Source organism: Electrona antarctica (assembly GCF_951216825.1).
Source record: "Electrona antarctica genome assembly, chromosome: 14".
NCBI lineage: Eukaryota > Metazoa > Chordata > Actinopteri > Myctophiformes > Myctophidae > Electrona > Electrona antarctica.
The window spans coordinates 26,173,612-26,193,271 of record NC_136795.1 but is presented as its reverse complement, the minus strand read 5'-3'; the positions used below and the strand labels follow the sequence as shown (position 1 = coordinate 26,193,271).

Sequence of the window (19,660 nt, the reverse complement as noted above, 5' to 3'; positions counted from 1 at the left end):
ACGGAGTTTGAACATTGCTAATGATTCTGTGAGCTGCTGGCTGTTAGATTTAGTTTGAATGAGGGGAGGAGGATTGGGGTCTGTTTCTGTGTGGTCCTGTTCAACTCCTGTTAGCAGTGTGTAGTTTCTCTATGTATCTCCAGAGAAGGCAGGGGACTATCCCTCACCACCACCACATTTTCTGGTCCTAGACATGTCCCCAATATCCGCCCCTAAACTACGCCCCTTTCAGAAATTGAAGTCGGTGGGGAGGACGGTTTCCGAGTTACGTGAATTACAGACGTACGTACGTACAGAGACTTGGTGCATTTATAGAAAGATATTTTTATTATAACATTATTGACTATTGACTTAATTAGCAGCCTATACTGATAATTTGACCTAAAAGCAAGTAGTTTTCACTGTCCATGTAAAACAAAGGTTACTCCATATATGGACCTATCTGACATATCTAACTAATCTATCCTAGTCTGACATCACAAACCCCATATTTGGACGTGGTTGATCTAGAGCTCCATATATAGTGCTGGCAGAGATATCTACTGCTGACATCATGCTACAGTAAAACCCCATATATGGATATATAGCTGACTCATCATCGTGACATCAGTGAGTTGTCACGAGCATCCAGCTAGATCTTCTCACAGAGCCTTTCACACACAGTGAGCAAAACCTTGGCGATCAAAGCCCGGTCTTGAGTCAGATTGGGGGTTTTGTCGGCAAGTGCCAAAACTGCATTATCGGAACAAATATCTTGCTGTGTGTAGGGGCCCTTACAGGAGATTGTACATTGTGTTGCTAATGAGTGTATCCTCCCTTCCTTCACAGAGAGTCCAGTGAAGAGTGCAATGGGATCAGCAGTACTCTGTCAGTGGAGTCTGTGCCAGGGCCAAGACTGAACTGGTGTCCTGCCAGCACCGCTACCCCTGCTCCAGTTCCCGCCCCGGGACCCTTGCCTACGCCCAGCCGTGCTAGCATGGGGGACGGCCTGGACGCAGCACAGATGTCGGGCAGCAGCAGCCAGGGGCAGCCCCCTGCCCAGCCTCCTAACATCGTGATTCCAGAGTACATCAACCCCAGTAGGCCCAAGCGTCAGACCAATCAGCTGCAGTTCCTGCTGAAGGTGGTGCTGAAGAATCTGTGGAAGCACCATTTCTCCTGGCCCTTTCAGTCTCCAGTTGATGCGGCCAAGCTTAACCTGCCGGTGAGTGCTTTCTCTCGCCCTCTTTGTTCACAGTACCACACAACTCAGGAATGTCAGAGATGCATCAAGTATGCGGTGCACATAGTCAACAGATTGAATTCCAGTCAGTGTGTCTTGCTGTATTATTTATCCCTTCATCGCACATAATGAGGTAGTTGAAAATGTTGCAAGGTTAATTGATTTAAATTGAAGAATGCATTATAGCTGCATCATTACTTTACAAATTGCGACATTAAAATTAAATACCACACCTTATGGTACAACCAACTTTTTGTTTTTGTACTTCCTATGTCTTTATTTAGAGAGTTTGTAAAGATTAGAGTAAGAGTTAGTTAGAGTTTAGAGCCCAAATAGCCTACATCTGTCTTGCATTGAGAAGTCTCAATAACGTTTCCTAATATTAAAACAAAACATTGTAAAATGTTCTCTGCTAGCTTTTGCTAAGCATACACATTTCAAGTCACACCCGTTTCTTCATTTCTGTAATTTAGACTTTAGATTTTATGTCTTTGAATGCTTCTTTATGCTATAGATTTGCCCATATGTATGACATTGTACATTAACCTTGCCTTCATTTCTTTTAGGACTATTACTCAATAATCAAAACTCCTATGGACATGGGAACAATCAAGAAAAGGCTTGAGAACAGCTACTACTTTAATGCCCAAGAATGTATCCAAGACTTCAACACCATGTTTACCAACTGCTACATCTACAACAAGGTATGTACTGAAGCTGTAAAACCGAATCCACATGGATATCATGTTGTAGAATGCTGATGGATGCTGATTCATGCGCTCTGTCTCCCCCTACAGCCCGGAGATGACATAGTCTTAATGGCTGAGGCACTGGAGAAGCTTTTCCTCCAGAAGGTCTCCGAAATGCCTCAGCAAGAGACTGAAATTGTTGTCATGACAGGCAAGGGACGAGGTCGGGGCCGACAGGCGAGGGACGGAGGTATTGCGACTTCAGCAATTTGTTTGGCAATAAATCCCATTTAGACCTGTGCACGCATCTGTGTATATAGTGTTATAACCACTAACCATTATTTTAAACTTGAGCTGCTGAAAAATAGCAGATGTACAAGCTCATAGTGCGGCACAGAGTGCCATGCTATGAGCTTATAGATCTGTTATTTTTTTTTAATCGTGAAAATGTGTGCAAATCTTTGAATATATATTCGTTCACAGCTAATGTTTTTAACCCAAATATTTGCTTCTGGGGGTCCCTGTAACAACATATTTTGAGATGGGGGTTGGCGGCCAAATATATATAATTTTGGGGCTCCTTGACATGAAAAAGTGTGAAAACCACTGACATAGAAACATTTGATTGATTTAGGAAGACATTTTTAGAATCGGCCTCAGGTCTTGATCGGTTATCACATTTATACAAATTTACTGTCTTCTGCCAGACAGTGTTTTTCATCTTATTGTGTCTTCCATCAAGGACTGAACTTGAAACCTGGACCCATTGTTGATTCTCCGTCCACGACGCCACACACCCGTGGCTTGTCCAACCCCCCGGCAGCACCGACGCAGACCAGAGGACCAGTGCAGGGCCCGCCTTCTCTACCTCCCCAGCCCATCATGCAGAGCCTTCCCCCTCGTGTGCCCCCTATATTACCAAGCCATGCACCACAGCTTGGACCGCCATACTCCCTGGGCCCATCGGACTGCACCCCTCAAGTCCCGATGATGACCTCTGTGCCTCCACCCACCCTGATCAGCCACCCACCCGTATCCATGCAGAGCACTGCCCCCATGCTGCAGGGCCCTGTAACCATGACCAAAGTGAGTGCAATTGACATTGAGCTTATTGTTCAGCATTCTGCACAATGGGTGTTCTGTTTTTGGCATCTGATCTAATCATTTTCTTTTCGTGTTCTCCCATCTGCTTTCTTTCCGTTCACCCATCTCCAGCAGAGAAAGAGCCAGAAAAGGAAAGCGGACACTACCACACCCACAGCGAATGACCAATTAAGCGAGTCCTCTCCCGTAGAGTCAAAGTCTGGGAAGACGCTGCCCAGGCGAGAGAGCGCGCGGCCTAGCAAACTGATAAAGAAGGAGGCCCCAGACTCCCAGCATCATATGGGCATGGGACTGGGAGGACCAAGTGCAGGCCATAGCCCCAAGCCGCAGGATCAGCTGGGTTACTGTGCTAGCCTGGTTAAAGACATGCTCTCTAAGAAGCACGCTGCTTATGCCTGGCCATTCTATAAACCTGTGGACGTGGCCACTCTCGGACTGCACGATTACCATGACATCATCAAACACCCCATGGACCTCAGCACCATCAAGGTGTGTTGAAACTAAGTAGTGTTGGCCTTGTTACTTACAACACGTTACTTGTTGCTACTTCCATTAGTCATGGATTTACGTATTACTCCCTGAAAACCTGCTTACCTTAACCCATTTTGACCTGAGATCAGATTCTAAAAATGTCTTCTACATCCTGACAGTTTTCTGAAAAAGCTCTTCTGATCCCATCAATAAGTCTCTCCGCCTGCACCTTTTTAATTACTGACTTATATTAGGGTTGTCCAGATCCGATCGGAAATCGGGCCGATCACGTCATTTTCAAATGATCGGATCGGGAGCAAAGAAACGTGATCGGGACATCCCTATTATCAATATTATATCCATAGCATGATATTAGACTGGCTATTGTCTGTGATTTTGGATATTGTACTATAGTGATATGGAATAAGAGTTCTATAAAAATATCGGATCAGGGAAAATCGGTATACTCAAAATCTAATGATCGGAATCGGAACGGGAGCAAAAATACGTGATTGGGACATCCAGATAAACAATACCAGATTGATTTTATTAGGAGTGATAATATTATTACTTGTTACCCCAACACAATTATAGTAATATGCTACTTTGTAAAGACATTACTCTCAACTCTGGTTCGACGACCTGCATAGTTTTCTAAAGTTCATTATTTTGTACCATAGCTCACTGTCAATGTTCTTGATGTGTTTATAGGTCAAGCTGGAGAACAGGCAATATAGGGAAGCCCAGGAGTTTGCTGCTGATGTACGGTTAATGTTTTCCAACTGCTACAAGTATAATCCACCAGACCATGAGGTGGTAGCCATGGCCCGCAAACTACAGGTAAAGGCGTTTTAACATGGATATAATTTCAGTAGGATTGCTCTGGCAAAAAGATTGCTATGGCAGTGTTTTCACCATCTAATTAAACTCGTAGCTCATTGGGGCTACTCTTTGTGCTTTGTATATTATAACCGTACATTTCAGTGAGAAACAACCTCTACCGTACGCTTGCTCAGATTGTTCGTCTCTCCTCATTTTCCAGGACGTTTTTGAGATGCGCTTTGCTAAGATGCCAGACGAGCCCGAGACCAAGCCGCTGGTCTCTGCTCCGCCTCCCCCCCTGCACCACCCTGCCCCTGTCAAACCCCAGCCGCCTCTGTGCCGCGTGGCTCCCGTCGTCGCCTCCTCCGACAGCTCCAGTGACTCGTCCTCCGAGTCCGAGTCTTCCACAGACGACTCCGAGGAGGAGCGCGCCCAGAGACTGGCGGAGCTTCAGGACCAGGTCAGTGAAGCTGACCTGTTGTGTGAGCTTGTAAATCTGATTTTTACTAGTTTGGGTCCCGGGCAAAAGTCTTAATTTCTCTTTTGGGTCTCGATTCTCAAAGCTAAAAAGTTTGGGAACCACTGCTTTAGCGGGCCTTAAAGTGTTGTCCAGTTTTTTATTCCTTTTCTGGCCTCCTTCTCTCGACACAGCTCAAGGCTGTACATGAGCAGCTCGCTGCACTGTCCACGCCGCAAACCAGCAAACCAAAGAGAAAAGAGAAGGAGAAGAAAGAGAAGAAGAAAGACAAGCATAAGAAGAAAGGAGGAATGCCTGGCCCGGTAGATGAGAACCTGGATCCCACATCGGTGTCCCAGCTCCCTAAGAAGTCAAAGAACAATAACAATACCAACAAGGAAGTTGTTCCCAAGAAGAAGTCTAGGTTAGTCAATTCATATTACACCCAACACCTCAAGGCAGAAGTAAGAATTCTGTACAATGCCCTGAGGTACTGTGATGGATGTGCCTATTCAGTTGGCTTGTAATTACAAAAACAATGTTGTATTTTGTGTCCCCTTAGCAAAAAGGACGTGGTGAAAAACAACCACCCGGTGAGCATGCAGTCTGCTCCCAGTCTGGAGGATGACCTTGGGGCGGCTGGGTCGTCGGCCTCGGGGGAAAAGTGCAAGCCTATGTCGTACGAGGAGAAGAGACAGCTAAGCCTAGACATTAACAAGCTTCCCGGAAACAAGCTGGGACGAGTCGTGCACATCATTCAATCCCGAGAGCCTTCGCTCAAGAACACCAACCCCGATGAGATCGAGATCGACTTTGAGACACTAAAGCCTTCAACTCTGCGTGAGCTGGAGAGATATGTGTCGTCGTGCCTCCGCAAGAAGAAGAAGGCTCCTGGTGAGTAACTGTAGAGAATCAGAACTGGTCACTCTCCCACTCTCATTTTGTTCTTTTATGTTATTATTTTAGCCTGAACATGATATATGATCATGCTCTTTTCCTGTCTGCAGTTGTTGACAAGCCCATGGAAACCACCACTTCCTCCAAAAAGGCTGGGTCCTCCTCAGAAAGCAGTGGCTCCAGCTCAGACAGTGAGCGTGAGGAGACGACGGGTAAGGATTGGTTCTTTGACCACTTGAAACTTCTGAATTTATGATCCTATATGAAAGTGAAACTAAATCAGGCTTCTTTTCAGGAGTGGCCCCAAAACAACAGAAGAAGAAAAGCCAGTCTGTGAAGGAAGGGAGGAAAACTCATCCAACTCATGTTCAGGGTGGTTCTACTACAGCCCTGGCTGGACCTCGCTCCCAGGCACAAGGTATCCATCCTGGCATCCAGCTGAAGCAGCATCAGCCTCCTCCCCCCACAGGCTTCATCGCTCCCCCTGTAGCGCCTCTGGAGTCATCCCAGATGCTAGAGAACAGCTTTGACTCCCTGGCGACGCACTTTGGCCCGCCCCATATGCATCTGTCCCACCATGCTGGTAACTCTTCCTCACCCGCTCCCCCTCACCCACTCAACGCTCACCCTGCCACTGTGCCAGTGTCTCCGGAGACTCACCCCTTCCTCAACCCTGTCCTCCCATCTCCAGGTATGGATCCACATATTTGTGGTAATCATTTGGACAGGGGTTATGTTTTTGCCTTATTCCAACCATAACCATAATAACTAGAGAATGGATGGTTGCATATAATATGAATGAGTAAGTTGCTCGAATAATTCCTTGGTTGAAAAGCATATCTTTTGCATAGTGTTTGAGGGAAGTATGCACACTATTGCAGGCAGTCTTTCTAGTTTTTAAATCAACTTTTTCTTTTCCTATCTTTCTTGACCACATTTTAGCCTTGCACATCGCCCTGCCCCAGCAGCCTTCTCGGCCCAGTCACAAGGCAGCAGCGCTACCTCCCAAGCCCCCCCAGCATCAGCCAGCAGCACCGCCACCACCTCAGCAGCAGCAGCCACCACCCATCCAACAGCAGCTGCAGCCCCCCCAGTCATCAGGCCCTCCACAACATCAGCTTCCCTCTCACATGCTCCACCCTCCTCAGCCTGTGCACCAGCGGCCTCTGTCCCCTCCAACACTCACCCCCCAAGGCTTGCTCTCCTCCCAGCCACCCCAGATACTGATGGAGGAGGACGAGGAACCGGGACCTGCAGTGCCCCTAAGCCAAGTACAGCTCTACCTGCAGCAGCTCCAAGGCCGCCAGTCCCAGCAGACCCAGCAGTCCCAGCAACTCATGCAGACTCTCCAGGCCCAGGCACGTCAGCAGCAGCACCAACAGCAACAGCAACAACATCAACACCCACAACAGCTGCAACAGCAGCAGCCGCAACCAAGCCAGGCTCCTCTCTTGCAGTCTGTCCAAGTGCAGTCTCAGTTGTCCGCTCAGACCTCCCTGCCTCCTCCCCAACTCTCTGCCCAGTCTCAGGCTCCGCCAGCCCCGTCACATCAAGCCCAGCCCCAACAGATGCACTCGAACCCAGCCCGCCATATGCAACACACACAGCAGATGGGTTACCAGCAAGGCCCTGGTCAGACTGGTCAGTCCCAGATCACACAACACAAGGTAGCCCTGCCCACCACCAAAGCACAGCAGATTATCCAGCAACAACCCTCCCCTCGCCAGATCAAACCTGACCCGTATAACAGTGGTAAGTTAAAAAAAGGAAGGAAAAAAAAGTGTGTGTGTGTGTGTGTGTGTGTGTGTGTGTGTGTGTGTGTGTGTGTGTGTGTGTGCGTGTGCGAAGCACCGCTGAACGCCAATGTTGTTTTTGTAAATAACTTAAACAACCGCACCCGTCGTAACTGCCGCCGTTAATGTAGTCAGTTGCTAAGATGTTCTGCAAACTTGTTTTAATCATGTGTGCCGTGTTGTGTCGGCCATAAGATTAGCCTACAGACAGGCACTGAAGAGTGGCAGGATCTACCAACAAACATGGGCTGTGTGTGTGTGTGTGTGTGTGTGTGTGGGGGGGGCACACTGCTGTGGATGAAGCAGGCTGTAGTGTTAAGGATTTTCTTCCTGTCTTCCAGGTCATGCGAGGGAGAACCCTTCCCCTCTCATGATGCACTCCCCACAGCTACCACAGTACCCACCTGTCACTCACCAGTCTCCACCTCAGATCATGCAACCTAAAAAGGTGAGTCACATTCCTTGACATAGCTATACAGTTGATCACTTGATGATTAAAAAAAAGATTTGTGCAGATCTGATGAGTAAAACAAATGTGAGGATGGCTCAAAGCGGATGAGGATGCATGTGAATTGACTGTCAGTGTCAACAAAATGCAGCACATATTTGAAGAGGTGGCGCAATCAATTTGCTGTCACAGTACAGCATGAGTCTTGAAAGACCAGACACTGAAACGGTCTGTTATCTGGGTGCACACATTGTTATCTATCCCGTTAGCTACAGTAATGTTACTAATAGTACTAAGTTGATATTCTTGTAACTAGATAACCTAGCACTGTTGGCTAACATTAGCATAACGTTAAGATAAGATAGCCAAGTACTAAGTGTCCAGGGTGTTCCACTAGTGCTGCTGTTCTTGTGAGCTGCATCCTGAGCCTTGTCTCCAATAGAGCAGAGCCTACATCAGGAAAATGATCATTCAAATACTTATGTGTGCTTGAGACATGGTTGCTTAGAAACCTCAATGTGACTATGTGTATATCCTATTCCTATTCAGAATCAGAGCCGTGAGATTTAACCACAATCCAAATTTTGTTATACAACTAATATTTATGTCACCATTTGCTTTCCGTGCAGCAGAGGCCTCCTCCAAGTCACGCTGTGGTGAAGGAGGAGAAACCGCTCCCCACACCGGTGATGAGAGGAGAACCCTTCAACCCTGCTATGAGACCAGACCATCACAAACATCCTGACAACAAGTCCTCTCTACCTGGCCACGGCCAACAGAGTGAGTAACAAGTCTACTTCCTGTTCCTTTTTCACCTGTCTGTGATCAAGAGTGTATGGTGGATGCTGACTGTCTGCTTGTGTTGTGCAGATGTGAAGTCCATGGACACCTCCCGCCCTGTCATCCGTTCCTCAGAGTCCACTGGGCCATCCCCTTTACTGCAAGACAAGGAGAAGTTTAAGCAAGAGCCCAAGATGCCTGTTGCCCCAAAAAAGGTACAGGTGGGTGTTTTGTCTACAGTTTGTCATTAGTGCATTACGTTGGCTTGATTTGAAAGTTAAAACATGCTGGCAAGGCAAAATAATAATTCCCATAAATATCCATATCAAATATAACCATATCATGGTTATATACTGTAGATGTCTGTCTTGCTCCACATTTGCCATCAACTGCTTTTTGCCTATTCAAAGCAGTCACTTTTGTTATTAATTCAACACATGATACTGGATGGATCGACGCTGATTAACTCTCTTCCTCTTGTTACCGTCTTGTCTTTTACAGGATGTGAAGCTGAAGAACATGGGCTCATGGGCTAGCCTGGCACAGAAGTCTACGTCGGCCCCTTCATCCGCGGTGAAGTCCTCGAGTGATAGCTTTGAGCAGTTCCGCCGTGCTGCCAGGGAGAAGGAGGAGCGGGAAAAGGCGCTGAAAGCACAGGCAGAGCAGGCAGAGAAAGACAGGCTCCGCAGAGAGCAAGAAAAACTACGGTAAGACAGGCCGAGAGAGGAGACGCTATGGCTTTAACCCATTTTGACTTGACCTGGGTATTAATTCACTGCTCTGTCTTCCCAGGGGTCGGGACGAGGAGGATGTAATGGAGCCCACCAGAAGGCTGCACGAGGAACCTCGCAGTAGGCGGCTGGAACAGCAGCAGCACATTCAGGCCCCTTCGCAGCAGCAGCAGGAGCCCCCACCTGCTGCTGTCCAGCAGCCACCCCAGCCCCCCACGCCACCTCAGGCCTCAGCACAGAGCGCACTGGACCAACAGAGGGAGCTAGCACGCCGCAGAGAACAAGAAAGGAGGAGGAGAGAAGCGGTAAGATTTTGCCTTATTTTTAAAGTGTCGTCTCCTTATTTTCTATATAGAATTGGGAAAGATCCAAAAAAAAGATTGTACAACAAAGGTCATGAGCTGGTGTTGAACTGTATTATACAGGAATTTGACAGAAATATTTAATTTTCATGGGACAAAGTCTTTCTTGTTGTTTTCAGCCTCTCGCCTCATCAACCCATTTAACCCATTGCTCTTTTTTTCCTTCCCAGATGACGGCAACCATTGACATGAACTTCCAAAGTGACTTAATGGCTATCTTTGAAGAGAATCTCTTTTAAGGTGGAGCTCAACAGAAACGTTAACTGCAAAAAAGAAAAGGATCTTCCTCTGAAATGAAATAGTGATCATGTACTACAGAGGGACAAGGAGTCTGTGTAGACATATCATGGCCCTCAGAGACTGAATTAAATAGCTGGACTGGCCCACAGTGACGTGCGGTCATCAGCTACCAGCCCTGGGGACCGAAAGGACATGGTGAACAGGGAATACAGCATTGTACTGACTGTAACAAGAGAGAAAGGACTCCTGTTGACACAATTACTGTTGTCACATGTCTCTTAAATGGCGTGTGCGGGAGCAAAGACGAACAATAATTGTAAAAGGAAAAGACGTCCCAACAGCTATGAAATGCTCTGAAAAAGTACTGACAGACTGCCGAGGTGTTGTGAAACTGCCAGATGTCTGAGGTGGTGAAGAAGACTGGTCTTTTTATGTTCTTTTAGTTTTGTTGTATGTTGAACACATGCAAGGGTGGGTTCCAGGAGATGGATAAGAAGAAGGAGGAAAAAAAAAAAAAACTTACATACTGTAAAACATATTTCTCAGCAGAGAAGGTACAGTTTGCCTTACACACTATTTCCTATACAGATGGTATGTTCTGTGGCCTGGACACATGAACAAACCAATAACAACAGTTAAAACCAGGAGTGGGAGCAGTGCAGATCTTTTTCATCATGTAGGATCTACTGAAAGAAGTATTTTCTTATAGTACTATAACTGTTTATTTTGGATCTTTGTTGTTTTGTTTTTATCTTCTCACCAATACACTCCGCCACCAATGTCTATGCCAAACAATCCATTATCCTTTTATGCTAAAAGTCCTGGTCCCAAAACATGTAGGTAGCTAGCAAAAACTCCCCTAATATATGCATTATTGTTATTCCAGCAAGTATTTATCAAAAACAGAATAATTTGAAGTTTTTTGTATTACCATGTCTGTTTGTGTGAAGATAGAGCAGGATCTTGCTGGTAGAGAGTGGGGGGAAAGTCCAGCTGTTTCTGAGCTTTAGTTAGATTATGGTTTCATAATGACAGTAACACCATTATGTGTATTACACCTGGCGGTGGGAACACTTCTTTCATTGGCCTCTTTGCAACCAGCACACATTTCACACTACTGAACCTGTTTATTTAATGAAAAAGGTGACATGCTCCTTGTCCTTTGTTCCCCCAATTGGCCAGGATTTTATTCTGATCTGATTTAACCACTTGAACCCTAGCATCCCAATTCTGGGGCAAACAGGCGAAGATGGAATATCTAGTGTTTTTGGAGGGAGAGATTTGGTGTAATGGAAAATACTAGAAGATCTGGTATAGAGCCCTGAAGGGTTAAGTAGACAGGGTTTAAGTGGTTAACTGTTTTGGTTTAATAGCAATATGCAAAGAGGGGAGAACAATCAAGGAGATAAAACACTGAACAACTTAATTACCCTGATAACAGACACTTCCTGTAGAGTTTTCCGTACTTGTTGCAGGGATTGGAATGCGGCAATGAGCACTCGATTAGTCTTTACAACACATTTTCCTAATTTATTGAGGGCACGCTGTTGACAGTGCAAGTATAATAACCAGAAGTTATGAAAAAGAAAACATTGAAAAAAACAAACAAAAAGTCTTGATTTATATCATTGTTCTTTCGATAATAGTGGATGTGAGTTCTGATTCTGTTATCTGAGACATTGTTAGGATTGGGGATTATTGAAATCTAACTGAATCTCATCCTCTTGACTTGTCTGTAATGGTGTTTTCTCCAGTGCCTGTATTGTGTTGCGAATCTAGGTGGCTTATTACACTTGTGGTAGGAAGGGGTGAGTACGGACTGGGTGGTGTAATATTTGGTGGGAAGCGAGATTTTGGAACTTTGTGTACAAAGGAAAGTCAACATTTTATATTTTACCCATTATCAATAATCAGGTTTTAAATTTAGTTTTAGCTGGACTTCTATGACGAGTGTACACACTTGACAACTACTTTTTCATTTTGTTCAATCATGCAATTTTAGATAGATCCATTTCCGCATTGCCACATTAGCATTTGAGTGTACGTCTAGGTGTGTGAATGTGTATATTTGGATGGCTGTGCGACTGTATGTGTTTTTTGTTTGTGGTGCAGGGAGACATGTTCCCCATTGTAGATAAGCATTCTGTTGGTGAGGAGATTAAACGATGCTTCAGGAGAACTTGTTTCTCTGCTTAAGTCACCTTTTATTTCTATGAAGTCCACCATATATGAATATATATAATTTTTATTATTAGAATGGTTTAAAAAAAGAAAATAAGGGGTTAAAGAGAAAAACTTCATTCCTTTAAAGCCTGATTTATGCTTCGGCAAAAAAAAGTGCTGTGCAACAAAAATACGATTTTCAACCGAAAAAGCATCAACACGTTACAGCAACGTGACTTTGCTTGACAAGTCATGTATTTTCAACTGAAAATACAATTTTTGTCAAGCAACACTTTTCATAATGCCTAATTTATGCTCCGCTGTACGTCACCGTCGTATGACGAAGTATAATTTAGGCTAAATGGGTTATGCCGTTGTTTCTTTTTCACAATAAGTGTTGGACATAATGTGCCATGGGTTCTACAGAGAATGTGCTGACCTGCAGCTCAGCCCAGAGTTTGCTTTATTCAGGTATTTTATTTTGTGTTACACCTTTTTGGGGGGAGGGGGGTTGTGTTCAGACATTTTCCTCGATTATTGTTTGGTATGTGAGTGGTCTATCGAGGTCTTCAATCTGTTATGATCATTGAATAAACTCATCTCTTTTATAGAAAATAAAAAAATGAAATAAATATTGTTGGTCTTTTTTTTATTCATGTGTCCAAAAGATCCAAAAAGGATTGATCCATCAACTGCTGCCAGTCAGGTTTTTAAGCCAGGGAAGGTCAAAGGAATTGAGCTCTATGGGAATGTTCAGAAATGGGGTTATAAAAATTCTAATTTCATATTGTCCTGCCTATACAGTATATAGTTGTTTCCACTAGAGTGACTAGAATATCAGATGTCGTGGGAGACCTGACTTTTTGATCCACGATACCTGCATCTTTGAATCAAAACATACAATATGCCCCCCTTTTTTCCTATTAATTGAATATGAAGGACAAGGACAGACCTTGTATTGAACTGTTGTTTCCTGTGCTTTTTTCTGCAAACTGTTAAGTATTCAATCAATAAATAAGATTGATTTTGCACAAGATTTAGTGTGAATGTTTCATCCCAATAGTGATTTTTGACATGTAGACCAAATTAGATTCTGTGAACCCACATTGATCCATGGCTCCAGAATGTTCCCCATTGAAGATTACGTGGCCTCGGCGAGTGCACTGCTGATGAATGGGCCCCTGTGGTCATCAGGATTAGATTCAGTGCAGGTCAGTATGCAGTAGACTGCTAACATACTGTTACATACAAGACAAGACCTATTAGCAGTGTTGGGCAATATTTAGTTACTTATTATTACTCCTTAAAAAAGTAATATATTACTTATTTCTTTGAATCAAGAGTAATATATTATATTTCATATTATATTAATTTTTTTAAGTGGTGCAAACACTCCTCTAGAGTCTAGAGGAGTGTTTGCACCACTTAAAAAAATTGTAGAATCGTCATCAGGTCTAAATGGACTATAGGCTATAGTATAGCCTCTAGCCTAGCCTAGAGCTCCATTGACTGGGCTGCCCACAACAGACGCTATAGTCCACTATACGCTTCTGTAAGGGGACGTGTGACAGCGTGACAGACAGACAGACAGACAGACAGACATAGACAGACAGACAGACAGACAGAGACAGACAGAGACAGACAGAGAGACAGACAGAGAGAGAGAGAGAGAGAGACAGACAGACAGAGAGAGAGAGAGAGAGAGAGACAGAGAGACAGACAGAGAGAGAGAGAGATCTTAAAATTTTCCAATCAGTGATTGAACCTATTGCAATATATGGCAGTGAAGTTTGGGGTCCTCTCACAAAAAATGATTTTGGCAAATGGGAAAAACATCCAATCGAAATCCTGCATGCAGAGTTTTGTAAGAGAATCCTCCGGGTTCAGAGAAAGACTCCTAACAATGCATGCAGAGCAGAATTAGGCCAATACCCTCTAATTATTAACATTGAAAAAAGAGCCGTAAACTTTTGGAAACACCTAAAACTGAGTGACCCCAAATCATATCATTATAAAGCCCTCAAAAGCCAAGAGATGAACATAGAGAAGAGTCCCCTCAGTCAGCTGGTCCTGACGCTTAAAAACCATCAACCAACAATAACCAGCCTCAGGACAGCGACATCATTCCACAACAAATCCGACCCAACCAATATGCATTCGTACACACACACACACACACACACACACACACACACACACACACACACACACACATACACACACACACACACACACACACACACCTCTCTGTGTGAAGCCCAAAACACACACAGATGTAATCTATATAGTAAACAACATGTGTATTCTAGATCCTCTGCTTACCCAGCTGTCTGTCTGTCTGTCTGTCTGTCTGTATAATCCATCTACAACAGTAATCTAACGGTTAGATTACTGTTGTAGATGGATTCTACAGACAGCTATGTGTGTCCCTGGGTCCCTGGCTGGGTCTATCTGTCTGTCCGAGCACAAAATTGTGTTTGGTTGGTTTTCACAACCAAGTGTCACTGTTGCGCATCCTAACTGTGATGATTTGGGGTGTTACAGTACAGTAGAGGGACCCCCTGGGGAGTCGGGACCCCCACACAGTAACTGTCATTTCTCAACCATTTCGGATGCGGGCGGCTCGCCAGCACCAGGGCGGCACCCTAGCCGCGTTCCTGTGGGTCTGGAACTTCCGGGGACCCCCAAACGAAGTTGCACCACTCACTTCACACGGGTGTGATTGTTTTTCTTTTTTTAAGATATTCTTTTGGCCTTTTTGCCTTTATTGATAGATCACAGTATAGGTAGACAGGAAACAGGAGAGAGATGGGTTGGGGGGGAAAACACACAGTAAAGTTTGTTGGGATCAGGACTCGAATCCGCGAGCAAAGGTGCCTGGACCGCTAAACCGGCCCAGGCCATTAGTTACATATTACTTTTGCCACCCCCACCCAGAAAAAAGGGATCCTACAACAATACAATCTGTTTAGTCAGCTTCTTTTAGAATAGAATCCAATTTTTTGGAATCAGAAGAATAAAAGTGTCACCATCTGCCAAATAGGCTATAAATTAAAGCAGCAATCTCTCTTTCTTTAAATTAAATGTTTTCAAACGGTAGCCAACAAATCCTGAGTAATAGGCTATGTAATATGTGCTAATTTATTTACAAAGTAATGTGGTATAATAATATTACTGTTTTTGTTTTGGCAGAGTAACACCTTACTTTGCTCGAGTGGGTAAAGTATTATTATTACAGTAATATTACTAGTAACTTGTTACTGCCCAACACTGCCTATTAGATGGGTTCTTAGATGAGACTGTTTGTCTTTAGGGCCACATCAGAGATTTTGGTTACATTTTATTTAATTTAACCTCTCCAGAGATTTTCAATTAAAAATATTGAATAAATAAATAAGGTTACGAGATTGTGTTTTTCATAGTGCTTAATATCATTTTGTAAAGAACTTATCTTTAAATGTGAAATATACATGATACATCATGCCCTCCCTTTTCCTTGTAGCTTGTCAGTGATTGGGCCGTTTCTTGATGACGCAGTGAAGCAAATCCGGAAGTACCGTGCGTGAAGGTTGAAGCTGTATGTTGTGAACATCATGGCAGGTGTTAATTTAGAGGTGTTTCGAGTAAGTGAGAATACTAGATGGTTAGATTATATGATTTATTAAATATTCTTCTATGTTAATTTCAATTGTGGCTTTTACATTTTCCATTGGCAGGGAATAGAATGGTGTATTTCCACTTGAACTAGCCATTAGCCTTAGCTAGCCATGGTGACATGATGTAACTTAAGAGCTAACATTACCATGTACGTATGGTTCTTATATCTACGGTCATAACGTTTTCTTGTGTTTTCCCCCCCTCAACAGATGCTGGTGTATCTTTCCTTTCCAGTTGCCATGTTCTGGTTCTCAAATCAAGCTCAATACTTTGAAGAATATATAGTGAACAGAAAGGTCGGAATTCATTCAGTTCATTAGCCTTGGATGTATTTTATACCAGCATTAGACCTTCTGAATGAAACACAACTGAATATTACCCAATTTGTTTGTTATGTTTATTTTGAATTAACAAAGCTCTCTCCGTGTATTCTCTTGTGTTCTCTCTGTGGTGGTGTTATGATGTCCAGAGAGAAATATTCCCTCCTAATGAGAACATAAATGTAAGTTTTCTTTTTAAATTCATAATGAAGAAATAATTTGCCAGTACATTGCCACCAATTATATAAAGGAGACCATGATTAAAATATATATATTTTTTCTTTTTCTTTTCTTCTAACAAGACGGACACAAGTAAATCACTAATACACATAGGTGGCCATACAGCTAGGGCAATAACAATAATAATTAGAAAAGGAACAGTAAATGCAGAGAAACAAAGTCGATATATTATATATATATATATATATATATATATATATATATATATATATACACACACACATACAGTATATATATAAATATACTATAACTTGTAAAACTCATGATTCAGCAATATATAATAGGATTTTGTTTTTGTTTTTTTTTAAAGAAAAAACATACAGACCAGCAAGACAAACACAAAGCACAGACAGGGACAAGACAAGACAGACATGCAGTACAGGGTCACTTTAGCTTTTAACCACTTTAACCATTATTTTATATTGGCATTTTTTTTTAAATCGTGAAGTTTTTATGTAGGCCATGATTTCAGGGCTGTTTGTTGGTGCTTTCTTGAGTTAAATGTCAATGGACCCTATAAAAACCCTACCAACAGTGTGTAGTTGTTTGAGATTTTTCATGACTGCAATAATAATTTTTAGTGATGCACCGAATATTCGTCCGCAGAAAATATTCGGCAGAAAATGGCTAAAAATGCATTTTCGGCCTATTCGGTTTCGGCCCGAATAGGCAGAAAATAATAGTGTATGCAATTAATGCATTCAAAATAGCTAAATGTTTTATGGACCCATAGTAGTGATTATTATTTAAGTTAAGTTTTTGCCATAACCATTTTTTTGCCATTAATCAGGTAGCTTTAAGGTACGGCCATGACAGCAATGATAGGAAAAAAGATATATAATATTAATCATATTCGGTTTTCGGCCAACTGTTTCCTATATTCGGTATTCGGTTTCGGCCAAGAATTTCCCTTTCGGTGCATCCCTAAATTATGTGAATTAATTTTCACATAATTTCTATATTTTCTAACCCATGGAGATCTTTTTCTTTTCCCCCCTCTTTTTGCTTCTTGTCTCTATAGCACTATATAGTGTAGCCGCAATTTGCAACACTAGATTATTTTTATAATGGTATGAATCTAGAGTTGCAATAACCTCAATTGACATCCCATTGATCCAAATTGCATTTCCGATCTGCTTGTATTAAACAACGTTAAACTTGCCAACATTGCAGCTGTAGGGAAAGCTTGAATTATCCTCTTTCAAACTGCAAAGTGTTTGCTTCATTAAAAGACATGTTATGAGCTACTTCTTGTCAAGAAATTCTGTGCATGTGATTCTTATTCAAAGTGTTGGAGTTTTGAAGCGCTCGATGAAGTTACTGAACGGCCACCTGTTTCGAAATTGCACATAATGCAGGAGGCAGCAGCAGCATGACCCTTTAATAAAAACGAGTGCTTCCAAACTCCAGCCAGCACTTAGAAAAAATATCACGGCATGTAATTTCTTGACAGAAATTAAACATGTCTACGGTGGATTTTTATGAAACAAACGCTTTGCAGTTTGAAAGAGGATAATTCAAGCTTTCCCTACAGCTGCAATGTTGGTGAGTTTAACGTTTAATACAAGCAGATCGGAAATGCAATTTGGATCAATGAGATGTCAATGGATTATAAAAAATCTAGTGTTGCAAATTGCGGCTAATTGCGTCTCTTTTTACACCATTTGCCATCAAAAGCAACAATGACATATGGCTTTGTAGGTTAGTTGATTAAGATTATGTAATCTTTTTTGCAGAGGCAAGAGCTAGCGGATTTCAAAGAGCGAATGCGACGTCGTAAGGAGCAGAGGATGTTAAAAGAAATGGAGTCTGAGAACTGAGGATTACATTTAGGGTTGGGATTCGTAACCGGAGGAACTGGGGGAACCAGATCCAAAACATTTGGGACTGTTTCAGAAACCGGTTTTATCACACTGTCAGAGCTGGTATCTGGACTTCACATCTGCCCAGCTATACAATTACAATACCGGTGGTTTGCAAACTTTTACATTTCATGGACCACCATAACTCAGAGTGTAGTACAGTGTACCAATGGTTCCGAAATCATAACCAAAAGGAACCGGAACAGTGTTATCAGTTTCAATTTAATCTCTGAACTGCTTACATTTCAGCTCTGTGGGTGTTTTTCTTTGTTCAGCTGCAATTGTGTGGTTGTCCCCCAATTGCAATGTCCTCATCAGCATATGAACACCTTTCTTTAAATGTGTTTGCTTTGCATTCTAATTTAATCATTGCATCTCAAAGGACAACGGTAAACAAACTCAATGTTGACATGGTTTTCTTGTCTTTGTGCCTGTGCCTTTTCATGTCATCATTAGATGATATCATTATCCAATGGGATGAAAGTTATGTGGAGGCTATAGAGAAGATAAGGACAGGCAGGTTTGTAGATCACCTGCAGTTTAGTAAACTTCTGCATACTACAGCGTTATGTGTTTATTTAATCTGTAGACATGACATGCAGTATAATATGACATTCCCATGACTTAAAAAAATAAAAAGAGTGAAGAGGTGCTCAGTAATTCTGTTGCAGAAATCAGATGTTGGGAATTTGTTAGAATTTATATTTTGTGTCTATAGATGTAAATGTATATTAACTTCTGTCTATAAAACATTTTGAATGCCAAATAGTGACATCTAAACTAGATTATTTCAATGAAGTGTATAGATTGTCATTCTGCAAGGACAGGAAGGTATACATATTTTTAGAGTGGTGCTGTGTCCCTGGGTCTGTCCGTCCTAGCACGAAAATAGCATTCTAGCGTTTGTTCACCAAGTGTCACTGTTGCACAGCCTAACACAGACACACACCGACCAGGGAGGAGGTCTTGTACAGTACAGCACAAGTACAGTACAGACGGCTCTGAATTTTTTGAAATAATTTGTATTTTGTATCTAGCCTCAAGTGTATATATAATGCTATCTGGCATCTTTTTGATTGATTGATTGAAATATTTATTAACAGTTTGCAGAATTACAGTACATTTCAAGCACAAACTCAATACAAAGGCTGTTAACTGTGAGTGGACGACCCAATTAAGCATTACACTTGTTTACAAGAGGTTCCACCATGACAGGAATTCATCATAATGGAGGTAAAAAGGGAAAAGAAACATATACAGTGAGGAAAAAAAGGGGTGGGCGGTGGGGGGGGGATTCAGATTTTACGGGGGCCAGTTTCGAATTGCAGCCATCCGTAGGTGCCCTTTGAGAGCGGTTTTGAAGGAGTCAAGGGATTTGCATGTCTTAATGACTGTTGGTAGG

The 19,660-nt window shown here is 42.7% G+C and overlaps 2 protein-coding genes across 7 annotated transcripts in view; both read left to right on the top strand.

Moving 5' to 3' along the window:
* Positions 1-12,199, top strand: part of brd4 (bromodomain containing 4) — a 43,090-nt gene extending 30,891 nt beyond the window's left edge. For 2 of the 6 annotated variants that reach the window (XM_079521695.1, XM_079521690.1), the window contains exons 2-19: positions 829-1,204; positions 1,789-1,926; positions 2,020-2,161; positions 2,654-2,997; positions 3,127-3,504; positions 4,198-4,326; positions 4,529-4,768; positions 4,960-5,189; positions 5,328-5,659; positions 5,773-5,874; positions 5,958-6,353; positions 6,605-7,414; positions 7,797-7,903; positions 8,533-8,683; positions 8,774-8,904; positions 9,185-9,390; positions 9,476-9,719; positions 9,947-12,199. In XM_079521695.1, coding sequence (XP_079377821.1) covers positions 977-1,204; positions 1,789-1,926; positions 2,020-2,161; positions 2,654-2,997; positions 3,127-3,504; positions 4,198-4,326; positions 4,529-4,768; positions 4,960-5,189; positions 5,328-5,659; positions 5,773-5,874; positions 5,958-6,353; positions 6,605-7,414; positions 7,797-7,903; positions 8,533-8,683; positions 8,774-8,904; positions 9,185-9,390; positions 9,476-9,719; positions 9,947-10,015 — 4,377 coding nt within the window. In that variant the 5' untranslated portion in view covers positions 829-976 and the 3' untranslated portion in view covers positions 10,016-12,199. The remainder of the gene's footprint in view (positions 1-828; positions 1,205-1,788; positions 1,927-2,019; positions 2,162-2,653; positions 2,998-3,126; positions 3,505-4,197; positions 4,327-4,528; positions 4,769-4,959; positions 5,190-5,327; positions 5,660-5,772; positions 5,875-5,957; positions 6,354-6,604; positions 7,415-7,796; positions 7,904-8,532; positions 8,684-8,773; positions 8,905-9,184; positions 9,391-9,475; positions 9,720-9,946) is intronic. The other 4 variants (XM_079521691.1, XM_079521692.1, XM_079521693.1 and 1 more) reach the window with 4 other exon arrangements.
* Positions 12,200-15,669: 3,470 nt separating this feature from the next.
* On the top strand, positions 15,670-18,908 carry pet100 (PET100 cytochrome c oxidase chaperone). Its single transcript, XM_079520425.1, has 4 exons — positions 15,670-15,802; positions 16,046-16,132; positions 16,306-16,338; positions 18,133-18,908. Exons 1-4 carry the CDS (start codon positions 15,773-15,775, stop codon positions 18,214-18,216), a joined length of 234 nt encoding a protein of 77 aa, XP_079376551.1. The 5' UTR covers positions 15,670-15,772; the 3' UTR covers positions 18,217-18,908.
* Positions 18,909-19,660: the final 752 nt, after the last annotated feature.

Coding starts and splice junctions, on each gene's coding strand:
- pet100 (XM_079520425.1), top strand. CDS start 15,773: ATGGCAGGTGTTAATTTAGAGGTGTTTCGA. Junction 15,803..16,045: donor TTAATTTAGAGGTGTTTCGA/GTAAGTGAGAAT, acceptor CCCCCTCAACAG/ATGCTGGTGTATCTTTCCTT. Junction 16,133..16,305: donor AATATATAGTGAACAGAAAG/GTCGGAATTCAT, acceptor TATGATGTCCAG/AGAGAAATATTCCCTCCTAA.